The 12698-nt window shown below is 32.6% G+C and overlaps 1 protein-coding gene across 1 annotated transcript; it reads left to right on the top strand.

Annotated features, from left to right (window-relative positions):
- The first annotated feature begins 2818 nt into the window (after positions 1 to 2818).
- Positions 2819 to 3647, top strand: LOC107921619 (uncharacterized). Its single transcript, XM_016851449.2, has 2 exons — positions 2819 to 3393; positions 3548 to 3647. The coding sequence occupies exons 1-2, from the start codon at positions 2819 to 2821 to the stop codon at positions 3645 to 3647; spliced, it is 675 nt and encodes a 224-aa protein (XP_016706938.2).
- The last annotated feature ends 9051 nt before the right edge of the window (positions 3648 to 12698 follow it).

Here is a 12698-nt window from a genome sequence, read left to right as displayed (position 1 = left end):
TACTACAATAGAATAATAAATTAATAAGTAATTGTTGCTTCATATTTTACTAACTTTTTGTATGTAAATTTTTATACGAATAACAAATATTAATCTAATTTAATTACTTAAATTTGATGCACAGTCACTAAATTAGGTCATATAAATTTATTATCTAATATAAATCTTAAAATATTTTTATTTATATTAAAAAAAGTACAACAAAATAATTATTAAATGGAGATTGTTTTTCAAACTTTGGGGAAAGTGGAAAAATTCACATAGAGAATTTTTTCTTCTTCTTTTTTACTAGGGTGAAAATGTTAAATTATTATAAGCCTATAATGAAGGATGTTCATGATGATGATCATCATTTTTCTCTCGCTAAAATAAAATGCTGTAAATTTAGGGACTTTTGTCCCATACTTTTTCAGCATCGAACAGCATCAAATATGATGGTGATGATGATTATGATTATGGTAAATTATCCAAATAGTCACTCAAATTTTAGGGTGCTCTTGTTTTGTTCATCGAATTTTTTTGTAATTTTTGTCAAATTTTTTAGGTGAATTTTAAATTCTAATTACTTCACTATTAAATTTTATTTATTCACTAAACGAAATGTTGACGTAGTAATTTTTATTGGTATAATAATAAATTTTGACCTTTCAGTTTACACTTTTTATTAATTTAGTCTTCATTTTAAAAAATTTATTGAATTTAACCTTCAACGTTTACACATTCTTTTAAATTTGTCCGGATTCTAAATATTCAAGAAATATAAAATATATATATGTAAAAAATTCCGAAATTTATAAAATTTATAAAATATTAAAAATAATTGTAAAATATTAAAAAATAATAAAAATACTTAATTTTTTTAAAAAAATTGATATATTATTTAAAAATATATAATGTCCTTAAAATTTAAAAGATAGTTGGAAAACATATTTATGGTATAATATATACTAATCATTTTTAAATCACATTCTAAATTTTGTAGAAGATATATTTTTAATATTTTCTAATAGCAGTTTAAAATAATATCATTAATGTACTTTCTCTTTTTCACGTTAAAAGTTAAATTTGTTATTATATCAATAAAATTGACCATATAAGACCAAATATATTTTAATAGTAAAATGACAACAATTTAAAGTTAACCTAATAAGGTGACAAAATTAATAATAAAAAATTGATGAGCAAAATAAAAGCATTCTCAACTTTGTGCGATTATATGAGTAGTTTATCCAAAGAAAGAAAGCATGGAAAATGCTTAATGATTATGTCTAGGAAGGGAACATGCAAGAAGATGCTTTTTTCCATGGGATTGCAATCTTCATTTCCTTTCTTTAAGTAAGAAATATAAAAATTATGTATTTACACCCTTGGATTTTTATGATTATTTTATACTTGCTGACATTAACAAGTGTATAACATCAAATAAAGAAAGAAAGAAACAATGTTATACACATAAATTCAATATTTATACCTCAAATATTTGTTTTAATCCTTGGCAATATTGGTTAATGCAAAAGTTTAGAATCTTTAAATATTCATTTTCGAATTCCTCGAGTCTAAAATCTTCAGAATTTTTTAGAAAAATTAATTTAGATAAATAAAATTTTCAGTTTTTTTAATATCGAAAAAATTGGATTGGATCAAGAAGTTTAAATGGTTGAATAAAATCCAATGCATGTCTGTTTGGTACATAAAAAAAATAAAAACAGATTTTTTTTAAATGTTAAAAGCTCCAAAATTTTGAAAATCAGAACCGATTCAACCAATTGCATGGATAATAAATGACTTGTTCTGTTCCGTACATAATAGAAAATTAAAAAATATAATAAAAATTCAAACTGGTAAAAGAAAAACTATAGAATTTGTAAACACGTAAAAACTAAAAAAATTGAAAAAAAACTAATTTATCTTTTAAATAATATCATATGCGAAAACATTTGAATCTTTTACTCTTCATCTCATATTAAAGATTATAGTAATTCTAGAGATAATTTTTTTATATTTTTGTGTTTATTTTACGATTTCTTTTTGAAAATTATAATTATTTTTTTAATAATATTATCTTCAAAATTTAAACCTACAATCTTTCTGTCAAAATTCAAAGATACATCTTTTATTAAGTATATACTAAATTTAATGTTTATTTTATATTTAAATTATTATTTGATGCAACATATTAATAGATTAAATGGATTAATTTGATATTCTGATAGAATTTTTAAACCATTGACCTTTTCTATAAAGTCGCTGTTTTTTTTTTATCATTGATATGTTAATTAGTAGAGGCTTACCATGTTTGAAATTCTAGATTAAGTAGGGTTGTAATGTTACATAAATCAGTAATCAGATCATTAGTAATCAGTCCAAAGATGATACTATCAAACATGATTCTTGCGATGAACTTTTATTGTCATAATTAATGAGAAACAACAGGCAAGAAATCATTATTTGGTTGTTTTATGCATCTAATTAAATATTTGTCGACGAATAATTTGACTTAGTCCGTAATTATTCCACTTTATTTCATGATTTTATTTGATTATGCAACCCAATTATTCATAATCAATCACAACCACTATATTATGTTATTATTGATTGACTTTTATTATCCAATAATAGTAATTAATTCGGTTAACAAAAAGTATCTTTGAAAAAGAATAAATGAATGGAGATTTGACTGCTTCAAAATTTACTATCAGAGCTAATCCGATTATCTTGAACTCTGGGGTGAATAGAGTTACGAAGAAAGTCAGACGTCGACCTGATATGTTGATGGATAAGGATGATCTAACGTTAGATGGAAAATAGACAGAAGGTAATGGAGGATGTTGCACCAAAAGTTTCCTACAGGAACAAGTTGATGGGTTCGCAAAACTCAACGGATCCTTTTCAAGCGTTGGAGGACATTGAAGTACAAGAAGGAGATGTTAAAACAAAAGTTATCAGTGGAATTCCATCGATTATTTTCTCTGAAAGAGTGCATAAATTTATTGAAAAGAAAATGGCCAAGACAGTGGTCATTAAACTTTTAGGGAGAAAGATTACTTTCAATGCTATATTGAACATAATTAAGACACTCTGGAAAACTAAAAGTCCTTTCCAATTGATGGACCTGGAAAATGACTACTATCTTGTGCAGTTTAATGATGAGGAAGATGTTAAGAATGTGTTGACAAAAGGTCCTTGGGTGATTTTTGGACAATATTTAACAGTAAGGCCTTGGTTGTCAAACTTCTCGACGACACAAGATGAGGTGGAATCTCAAGTGGTCTGGATGTGGTTACATGGGCTGTCAAAAAGGTATTATTCAACCTTTATCCTACAAGCGATTCGCCAAGCAATTGGCCCAATGGTCAAAACAGATGATAATATGGAGAATGCAAGTAGGGGACGGTTTGTATGAATGATTGTTTGCGTATATCTAAAGAAGTCGTTACTTTCGAAGATCAAAATCAATGGACGAACGTAGAGGATAGAATATGAATCCTTACCTAATGTGTGATTTGGTTGTGGGTTGTATAGACATAGCATTAATGTTTTCCTACAGGATCAAGCACCGGAGCCGATGGAAGAAAACATCTTTAGTTCACCGGCACCGAATAAATAGGACCTACAAAGGAGAGCTACGGGCTCTGGATGCTTGTTGAACGCCGATAGCGGCGGAAAGGAAGGGAAACAAATGCTAATAGAGGCAAAAATCAAGGAAAATCTATTGGTGGATCTAGGTTTAATGTGCTAAACGAGAATCATAGAGGAGATGGTATGGCTGAATCGGTTATGGAAAAGGAAAGAATAACTGAAAAAGATAAGGCCAAAGAAAATAGGGGTAAAACAAGCTCAAAAAATTTGGCAAGTCGTAGGAAAAAAGGAGTAAATTTAAAGGGGAACGGATTGGTAGGCGTGAGTGGGCCAAAAGTGGGTCTTAAAGTTTTGAAACCCATTTCTAATACTAGTGGGCTACAGTTAGGGAAAGGGCAAAAATCCTTGAATAATGGGTCAAAAATGGGAGTTGACCCATCATCCTAGCCTTTTTATAAGACGTTTGACCCGATTTTGAAGTAGAACCAGTGTTGGATGCCATTTGGAACACACCATTCTTCTTAAGTTGCCGCTCAACTTTTATGGTCATATGACTCATACCCGTCAACTCTACATAGTGCTGGAGTTCAACTACATTAGCTATATCTCGGTTTAATCCTGAAAAAAAATCTTGCCATGGTAGCCTCTAAATCTTCATAAACATTGGCTTGGATCATGGCTATCTCCATCTCTTTGAAGTAATCATCCACACTCTAATTACCTAGTATAAAGTTTTGGAGTTTCTGAAACAAGTTTAACTGGTAGTGACTGGGAACAAATCTTTTTCGCATGAGTTCTTTCATTTTAGCCCATGTTCCCATGAGTCATTCTCCATTTCGTCTCTTATTCATGGTTAATTGATCCCACCATATAATAGCTTAATCTAAAAATTCAATAGCTACGAGTTTTACCATTTCCAGTTCTGAATAGTCATGGCACATAAAAACTAATTCTATCTTCTTTTCCTATTCCAAATAGTCTTTAGGATCAAATCTTCCTTGAAATGAAGGAATCTGCACCTTAATATTTCCAAGGTTGTCATCAATTTGCTCTAGTCCCCTTGGCTCTTGATTTCTACGACCATACTGTCTCACACTTCTTTCTGATACTGATTGCTTTCCATTCCATTATTGTCATAGTAGTTATCTTGGTAGTTTCTTACAGGTGCTTGTTGTCGTTGAACATTAGGAACACAAGGTGAACGACTTTGTTGTGAAGGTGAATGACCTCATTGTGGTCAGCTCTCTAACTGATCAAGCCGCTCTTAGATGGGCTCCAATTGATTTTGCATCATTTGTTCCATCACCCTCAACAATGCTTGATAAGCCAAGTTTAGAACTCCTCTACCTTCATTAGGATTATTTCGTTCAGGACTTCTTGACATATCATGTCAGTCACAAAATAACGTTAATTATAAGATTTTTCTCACACTTAGCAAACCTCACAAATTTCTCTCGTAAGGAAAAATTGTTTTTGTTCGCTCCATTCGTGTTTACATTTAGTTTGGCTTCTTCTCGCGCTTTCAATCTCACCATTCGTGCCTTTTTCCACTCAAAGCTTTGGATTGAACTAATTAGGACTTGAACAAGGAACACTTGCAACAGTCGGTTTAAAATGTACGGATGGTATGTGGTAAGATAGATTCAAAAGGGTAAGAAAGGTTAAGGGTATTTTAGGTATATATATTTTTTAGAAAAAAAAAGTTACAAAAAGATGGAAAATTGATTACAAATGGGTTTTATGAAAACTTCGGGTGTATGGGTAAAAAGGTAATTTTTGTGATAAAAAAATTTTCGATAGTGTGAAAATTTGTCGGAAGGTGTAAAATATGCTCCAGAATATGACTCGAATAAAAATTTCCTTGAAGGGTCTCTAGGCCCTTTTTCCCTTTTGCTATTAGTAAATCGTCTTTTGCTTCCCTTTTTTTTTGCTCGAATTTTTTTAATCCAAGACCTCTAGCATGATACCTGACTAGATTTTCGTAACTCTGATACCAATGCGTGCTCGTATTTGTGAATTTGATTACAAATCTCTGAAGTGCCCAATCTTCTAATTCTGTATTATTTCTAAATAATGTTAACAATGAAAATGAGAATAAAGAATATTTGTTCAATGGTTAAAACGGAAGTGATATTGGATGGATAACTTGCATAAATAAACACTTAGAAATGGACCAATCGATATCAAATATTGTGACTCGATTTTTATAAAGTGAAGAAACGAACAATTTCGAAGAAAGAAAACTGTGACCCACTATTTAGGAAAATAGGAACCAACATTTATAAGGTTTTGATGCCACAAGGTAAACCTTGGTAAGTCCAAATAAGTTCTTTCAAGAACAAAGAGATAGAATTCTCACAAAAAAATAAAAATGTTCATTTGCCAATAATGTCATTTTACAAGTTATTTATAGGCCCTAATATAACTATTCAAATTTCTATATAGGACCTTTCAAATTCAGCATTTACTAGTTGTTACTACAAGCATTTAAATTCAGTTTAACTCATTTAGGGCAACCAATGAGCCATGTCTTTTCATTTGATTCATGTATTTGAAAAGGCATGTCTCTTTACTTGTTGATGAAATAATGGTCCCTTAATGTGCTATCTAGTGTCTTTTATCTCCCTTAAAATTGAATATCGAAGGACTTGTGCAAAAACCTCTTAAAATGGTGTCATAATAAGTTTTGAAGGCTCCAAAACTTATCAGATTTGAATAGTCTTCCTTGGTCCATTTGAACAGCCACCATAATGAGCTTTGAAGGCTTGAAAATTGTCCAAACTTGAAGAGTCATTAGTCCTATGAATAGTCACGTACAAGATAGATAATTAATCATTAAACAATTACTAAAGGCACACATAAAAATTAGCATACTAAACACTCATACATAGGAATTTATTAATGAACATGCAACTTAAACCCAAACTTTTTTAACATATGAGATGCTTTAATGTATACCTTAATTAATATGCAGAACACATAATGAAAATCTTAAAAGATGCAGATATATAATGCAATACATTAATTAAATATGTATATAATAAACAAGACATAATTAAAAGTTGTATACTTAATTAAACTAAACAAACAACCACATGCAAAACATTGCATGGACTTAAGATGTTATCTTGGGTCCAATAAGGGTTAGACTTCTCATGTTCGACCCAAACTTGCTGAATCAGGCCCATCATCGTCTCTTTAAGCTTATTGGATCTAGCCCGAGTCATAGGTCCAATAGGAATTTCAATTGGATTCTCTCTTGAATTCTCCTAATCTTTCAGCCCAAATGGTATAGACATAGATAGCTTGGTATTTGGCCCATTCGAGATTACATCAGACATTCCCATGCATGTATCATCCCCTCCCTCTTCAAAATGATTTGTCCTAAAATCGTCACCTACATCATAAGGAGACAAATCAAATACATTAAAAGTAGCACTTATGTTAAACTCACCTAGAAAGTCTAGCTTACAAAAGTTGTCATTAATTCTCTTCCTGACTTGGAAAAGATCGTCTCCTCTCGGAAGGAGCTTTGATCGCCATTGGGCTGGGAATCGTTCTTTACACATGTGCACCCAAACCTAATCCCCGGGTTCGAACAGAACTTTCTTGCAGCCCTTGTTTTCTTTTGACTCATATTGTCTAGTTCTCTTCTCAATATTTTCTCTTACCCTTTTATGTAATTCTTTAACAAATCCAGCCTTCTTTTTATCGTCTAAGTTAACAATCTCATTAGAAGGAAATGGAATTAAATCTAAAGGCATAAGAGGGTTAAAACCATATACAATCTAAAATGGTGAAAACTTTGTAGCAGTATGAACAATGAGATTATAAGCAAACTAAACATGGGGTAAGCAATATTCCCACATTTTTAAATTCCTTTGTATGATCACTCGTAACAATGTAGAAAAAGTTTGATTAACTACTTCAGTTTACTCGTCCATTTGTGGATGGAAAGTAGTTGAAAACATAGCTTTGTGCCTAGCTTGCTCCACAAGGTCTTCCAAAAAAACTCAAAAATTTAGCATCACGATCTGAAACTATACTCCTCAAAATACCATGCAATCAAACCACCTCCCTGAAAAATAAATTAGCTAATTGCTTAGAATCATTAGTTTCGTGGCAAGGTATAAAATGTATCATTTTAGTAAATCTATCAACCACCACAAAAATAGAATCTGTACCATTTTCTGACCTAGGCCTAAAACAAAGTCCACTAATAGATCAACCCAAGGTTCCGTAGGTATGGGTAACGGTGTATACAAACCATGAGCTTTAAGTCTAGACTTAGCTTTTTGCACGTGATACACCTTTCACAAATTCTTTCAACATCCCGCCTCATGTGTGGCCAAAAGAAATGCTCTTGTAGCACGTCTAAAGTCTTGATCACACCAAAATGGCCCATAAGTCCTCTTCCATGTGCTTCATTCACAAAAATATCATGAATGGATCCTTGAGGAACACAAAGCTTGTTTTCTCTAATAAGAAAACCGTCATGTCTGAAAATTTTTCCGAATGATCCTTTCTCACAAGCTTTATATACACTCTCAAAATCAAAATCAAAATCATATAATTCTTTAATATACTCAAATCCAAGTAATTTTGTATTCAAAGTTGATAGCAAAGTATACCTATGTGACAACATTTTCTTTACCTTGTTTGTACGTGATGACATAGGGAAAATTTTAAGGAATTCTACCTGTTTCGCATGTCGTTTGTTCAACTTATGTTGTCCATTCAAATGCTTCAATGACCCATAATTAGTGTGAATAACGAATTCTTTAGACGAAAAGTAATGTTGCCATGTCTCCAAAGCTCGTATTAAGGCATACATTTTTTTGTCATAAGTTAGGTAATTCAAAGTGGCTCCATTCAAATTTTCACTGAAGTACTGCGGGACGTTCTTCTTGTATCAATATTGTGCCAATGCCTAAACCTGAAGCATCGCACTCAACTTCAAAGTTTTTAGTAAAGTCAGGTAAAGCTAATAATGGAGCATTGGTGAGTTGTTCTTTAATCAAATTAAAAGACTTTTCTTGCTCATCACCCTAATGGAAATTCGAATTCTTTTTAATGATTCTTGTTAAAGGTGTAGCCAAAGTACTAAAATTCTTAACAAACCTTCAGTAGAAGCTAGCTAGTCCATGAAACCTTCTAACTTGACTTACACTTGTCGGTCTTGGCCAATCGTGAATAGCACTCACCTTCTCTTGATCAAATTCTAGACCTTTTTAAGTCACCACGAATGTGACACCCCTAAAGTGACCCTAGTCAGAAAGTGGTTTCGGGACCACTAAACCGAGTCATAAAGATAATTAACCGTCATAGTTGATGCTCATTATATGTACATATGCATGTGTGAAAATTTCATGTTTGAATTTTGTTAATAGTAAGTGAATTTTATCAAATAGGACTTATGTGAGAAAATTTGGAAATGTGCTAGGCAAATGTAAAGTGGCCTAATAATGCATGTTGTGAAATGATGGGTTTGCATGTCAAATTACCCAAAATTAAAGCATAGTGGCCGGCCATGCTATGGGTGGAAACATGTTGCAAACATGTTGTGTTAGTGAGTTATGTTAGAAAGAATAAAAAAAAGGGGTTAGGATTAAAGTAATGCAAAAAGGTGGAGTGATGAAAAAAAATGGTCTCATCCATGCCCCCCCCTTTGCCGTGAATGGAAGAAAGGAAACAAAGAAAAAAAAGTGTTCATCCTTGAACATCTTTGGCCGAATAGAAGAAAGAAAGGAAGGGAATGAGCTTGGAGAAAAATCGACTATGAAGGCTCACTAGATTAAGGTATGTTTAGTGTTGCTTTGAAAGTTCATACATCCCTTGGATGATTAGTCTAAATTCTAACTATCTCATGGATGGATTTGGGATTATTAGAGAGTTAGTATTCGACTAAGAGACTTCAAAAGTTTTAGTTGAAGCCTTGAGACTATTAGCATGTTAGCTATATGGATGTGTTAAGTTACTTGAAATGCTAGATAAATTTGAACTCCCTACCAAATTCTTTAGGCAACCCATGTTAGAAATTTCGGTATTGAGATGTCTAGATCTTTCGGCCATTGTAGCTATGGAGGAATAAAGTTTTTGTTTCTTGTTAAATTGGATGAATCTTGTTGTATGAGTGCTTGAACAAACTATGATTAAATGGATGCATAGATTCAAAGTGGGAAGAAATGGGCTATTATATTTGATGCTAATGCCGAATATGAAGATGATGAACTTTAATAAATAATATTCAGCTAGCATGATAAGTTATGAAATATTAAGTAGATGATATAATTGATTGATGAAGTGGCTAATAGGGATTTCTAATGAAATTGTTGCCAAGGCCGAATGTATCATGAAGTAAATAAAAAAAATTCTAAATGTGCATTATGTGCTTATATGTGTATTCGGCCAGGGAAGTTCGACATGAAACTTTGATAGGTTTGAGAGATGAATGACCGAATGAGCTAGAGGTTATGTATGGATGAATTTTATGCACATGTGTGTGTGTGGCATTAGTAGCTAATGGCATTCGGCATTGTTTAATTTAAAATTAGAAATGAATGCTTGAAAGTTAAATAGGTCGCTCTAATGACCAAATATGCTAAAAGCTAATATATGGATAAATGATACGAACGAATTGGTTTTTGAAATGTATATGGTTGCCATATATATGTGTTTGATTGAGAAGTAAATTTGTTTGATTTAGCTCAAGAGCCTAGAGGATCAAAGTTGGATAAGGGAAAGGAAAAAAGTGATCGAAGAGCCGTCGTAATCGTTCGGCAACTTCCGAGGTAAGTTTTAAGTGTTTAAACGTTGAGTAAATTCAATTATAATAGGACATGATGAGTTGATTTAGTAAGATATGATGTGGCCATGATATGTTCTAAGCTCAAATGGTAAGTTCTTAAGTGTTTGAGCTTGGGAATTTGACGGTAATTTGAAATAGTCTGCTTCGGACAGCAGCAGTAACGTGACTTTAGAAAATCACCATAAATTTATGGACTTGAATTAGAGGCTTAATGAGACATGAAATTAAAGCTTAATGAGTCTAGTTTCTTATAAAAGAAACCGTGTAAGAAAATTTATTTCCGATAATGAGATATTTAAAGTTGTGTGAGACAGTGCAGAATGACACTGTAATCCTCTGTTCCGTTTTTAGAAAATCATTATAAATTGTACAAAAATGGTTATAAGATAAAATTTATATGCTTAGACTTCTTAATGAGTCTAGTTTCAAATGAAATCAAATACAACACATTTTTAATTCTGTAAAATGAGAAATCTGATTCATAGTGAAGAGTGGTCAGATTAGTCAAACAGTGAAACAGGGGAAACTTTAAGAAAAATCTGGTATTGATTGGCCAAACCTAAAATTCTGGAAATTTTATGGGTGGAAGATATACGAGTCTATATTCAGGAAAAATTAACGGAAAGTGATTTGGAGTTTTGTAGCTCCAGTTATAAATAATTTAGTGACTATTGCTCAGGAAAAACAGCTTGTGCTGAATTTGAGATTATGTTGTGAACCTTGATAAACTTGTTTTAGTTGCTCACAAGCTATTGATTAAACCCATACTTGAATTCTAAATCGTGATATTGTAAGTTCTTGAGTAATAGAGCTTAAATTATGATTTGATTAGATCATGTTTTAAGCAAATCAAAATCATGCTCTTTGTGTGTGGCTATTGAGCCGAAATTGCAAGAATGATAAGTGTCTTGTGTTTGAGTTTTGCTAATGAAAATGAAATACGAATGTGCCATGATTTATTGTTAAATGTGCATGGTTATTTGAATGATGTCTGGGCTAAGTCCCGAAGGCTTTGTGCTAAGTGACCATATCCGGACTAAGATCCGAAGGCATTTGTGCGAGATACTAATTTCGGGCTAAGCCCGAAGGCATTTGTGCGAGTTACTAAATCCGGGTTAAGTCCCGAAGGCATTTGTACGAGTTACTATAACCGGGCTATGTCCCAAAGGCATTTGAACGAGTAGCTATATCCGGTTAAATTCCGAAGGTATGTGATTTGGGAATGAATGATCTTGCTGTAAAAATTTCAGTTAATACGCTTGAAACATCCCAACATTGAGGTATGTTTCGTATGTGCTTTGAATTAGTTGAGCCCTTACAAATAAGTATTCGCTCTGTTGATAAATGAGCTACCGGCCTTTGGCTAAGTTGATCTTTGTGTATGAATAAAAGGGTTGGTAATGTGAAAGTGTATATATGTGATAAGGCCTAATGGCCGATGTGATGAATGTGAAAGTGTATATATGTGATAAGGCCTAATGGCCGATGTGATGAATGTGAAAGTGTATATATGTGATAAGGCCTAATGGCCGATGTGATCAATGTGAAAGTGTATATATGTGATAAGGCCTAATGGCCGATGTGATGAATGTGAAGGTGTATATATGTGACAGGGCCGAGTGGCCAACGTGATGGATGTGAAAGTGCATAAATGTGATAAGTCCCGAAGGGCATTTGTGTCAGTACTATATCCGGGTTAAAACCCCGCAGGCTTTATGGGAGAATATTATCACTGATTAATGTCCGTAAGCTTCGTGCTCGTACTATATCCGAGCTCTAAAGACCCGATGACTACGTGTGGGAATTTTGTCCGGGTAAGACCCGATAACTTCGTGTGGAGATTATGTCCGGGTAAGACTTCGTAATAAGAATTGCTTATAAATATATTCAATGCGAAAGGTTAAACAGGTATGTACTCCAAGTTTATATGTGAGCTTGATTTGCACTAAATCATAAGGTAGTTATGTGATGCATACGAGAGCAATCTATGAGACTATTCCTATGATTATGTGACATCGGATCAGTGTGAGAGGTGATGTGAAATCATACGATATATCTATGTCACATGAGCTCACTTTTATGTGAAATTTTATCTGCCTATTGTATATGATGAGATGTGCATATTCGGTAAAGGGATGGTATGCCCGAAGGAAGAGTGAAATAAAAATACGAACAACTATGTTATAATTTGATTGTTATCTGTTGACACTGCTTAAAACTTACTAAGCATTGTAATGCTTACTCCGTTTACTCTGTTTCCTCTGTTTTATAGATCTCATTGCGAAGCTACAGGCTCAGGGATCGTCAGCAA

This window comes from Gossypium hirsutum, chromosome D01, assembly GCF_007990345.1.
Source record: "Gossypium hirsutum isolate 1008001.06 chromosome D01, Gossypium_hirsutum_v2.1, whole genome shotgun sequence".
Classification (NCBI taxonomy): domain Eukaryota; kingdom Viridiplantae; phylum Streptophyta; class Magnoliopsida; order Malvales; family Malvaceae; genus Gossypium; species Gossypium hirsutum.
The sequence above is the reverse complement of the archived record's forward strand: the minus strand, read 5'-3'. Positions and strand labels throughout refer to the sequence as shown.

Bases quoted from the DNA above. Each gene is read 5' to 3' on its own strand.
- LOC107921619 (XM_016851449.2), top strand. From the start codon at position 2,819: ATGGAGGATGTTGCACCAAAAGTTTCCTACAGGAACAAGTTGATGGGT. The intron at 3,394-3,547 runs GTTTGTATGAAT...GTTTTCCTACAG, and splicing joins GAGAATGCAAGTAGGGGACG to GATCAAGCACCGGAGCCGAT.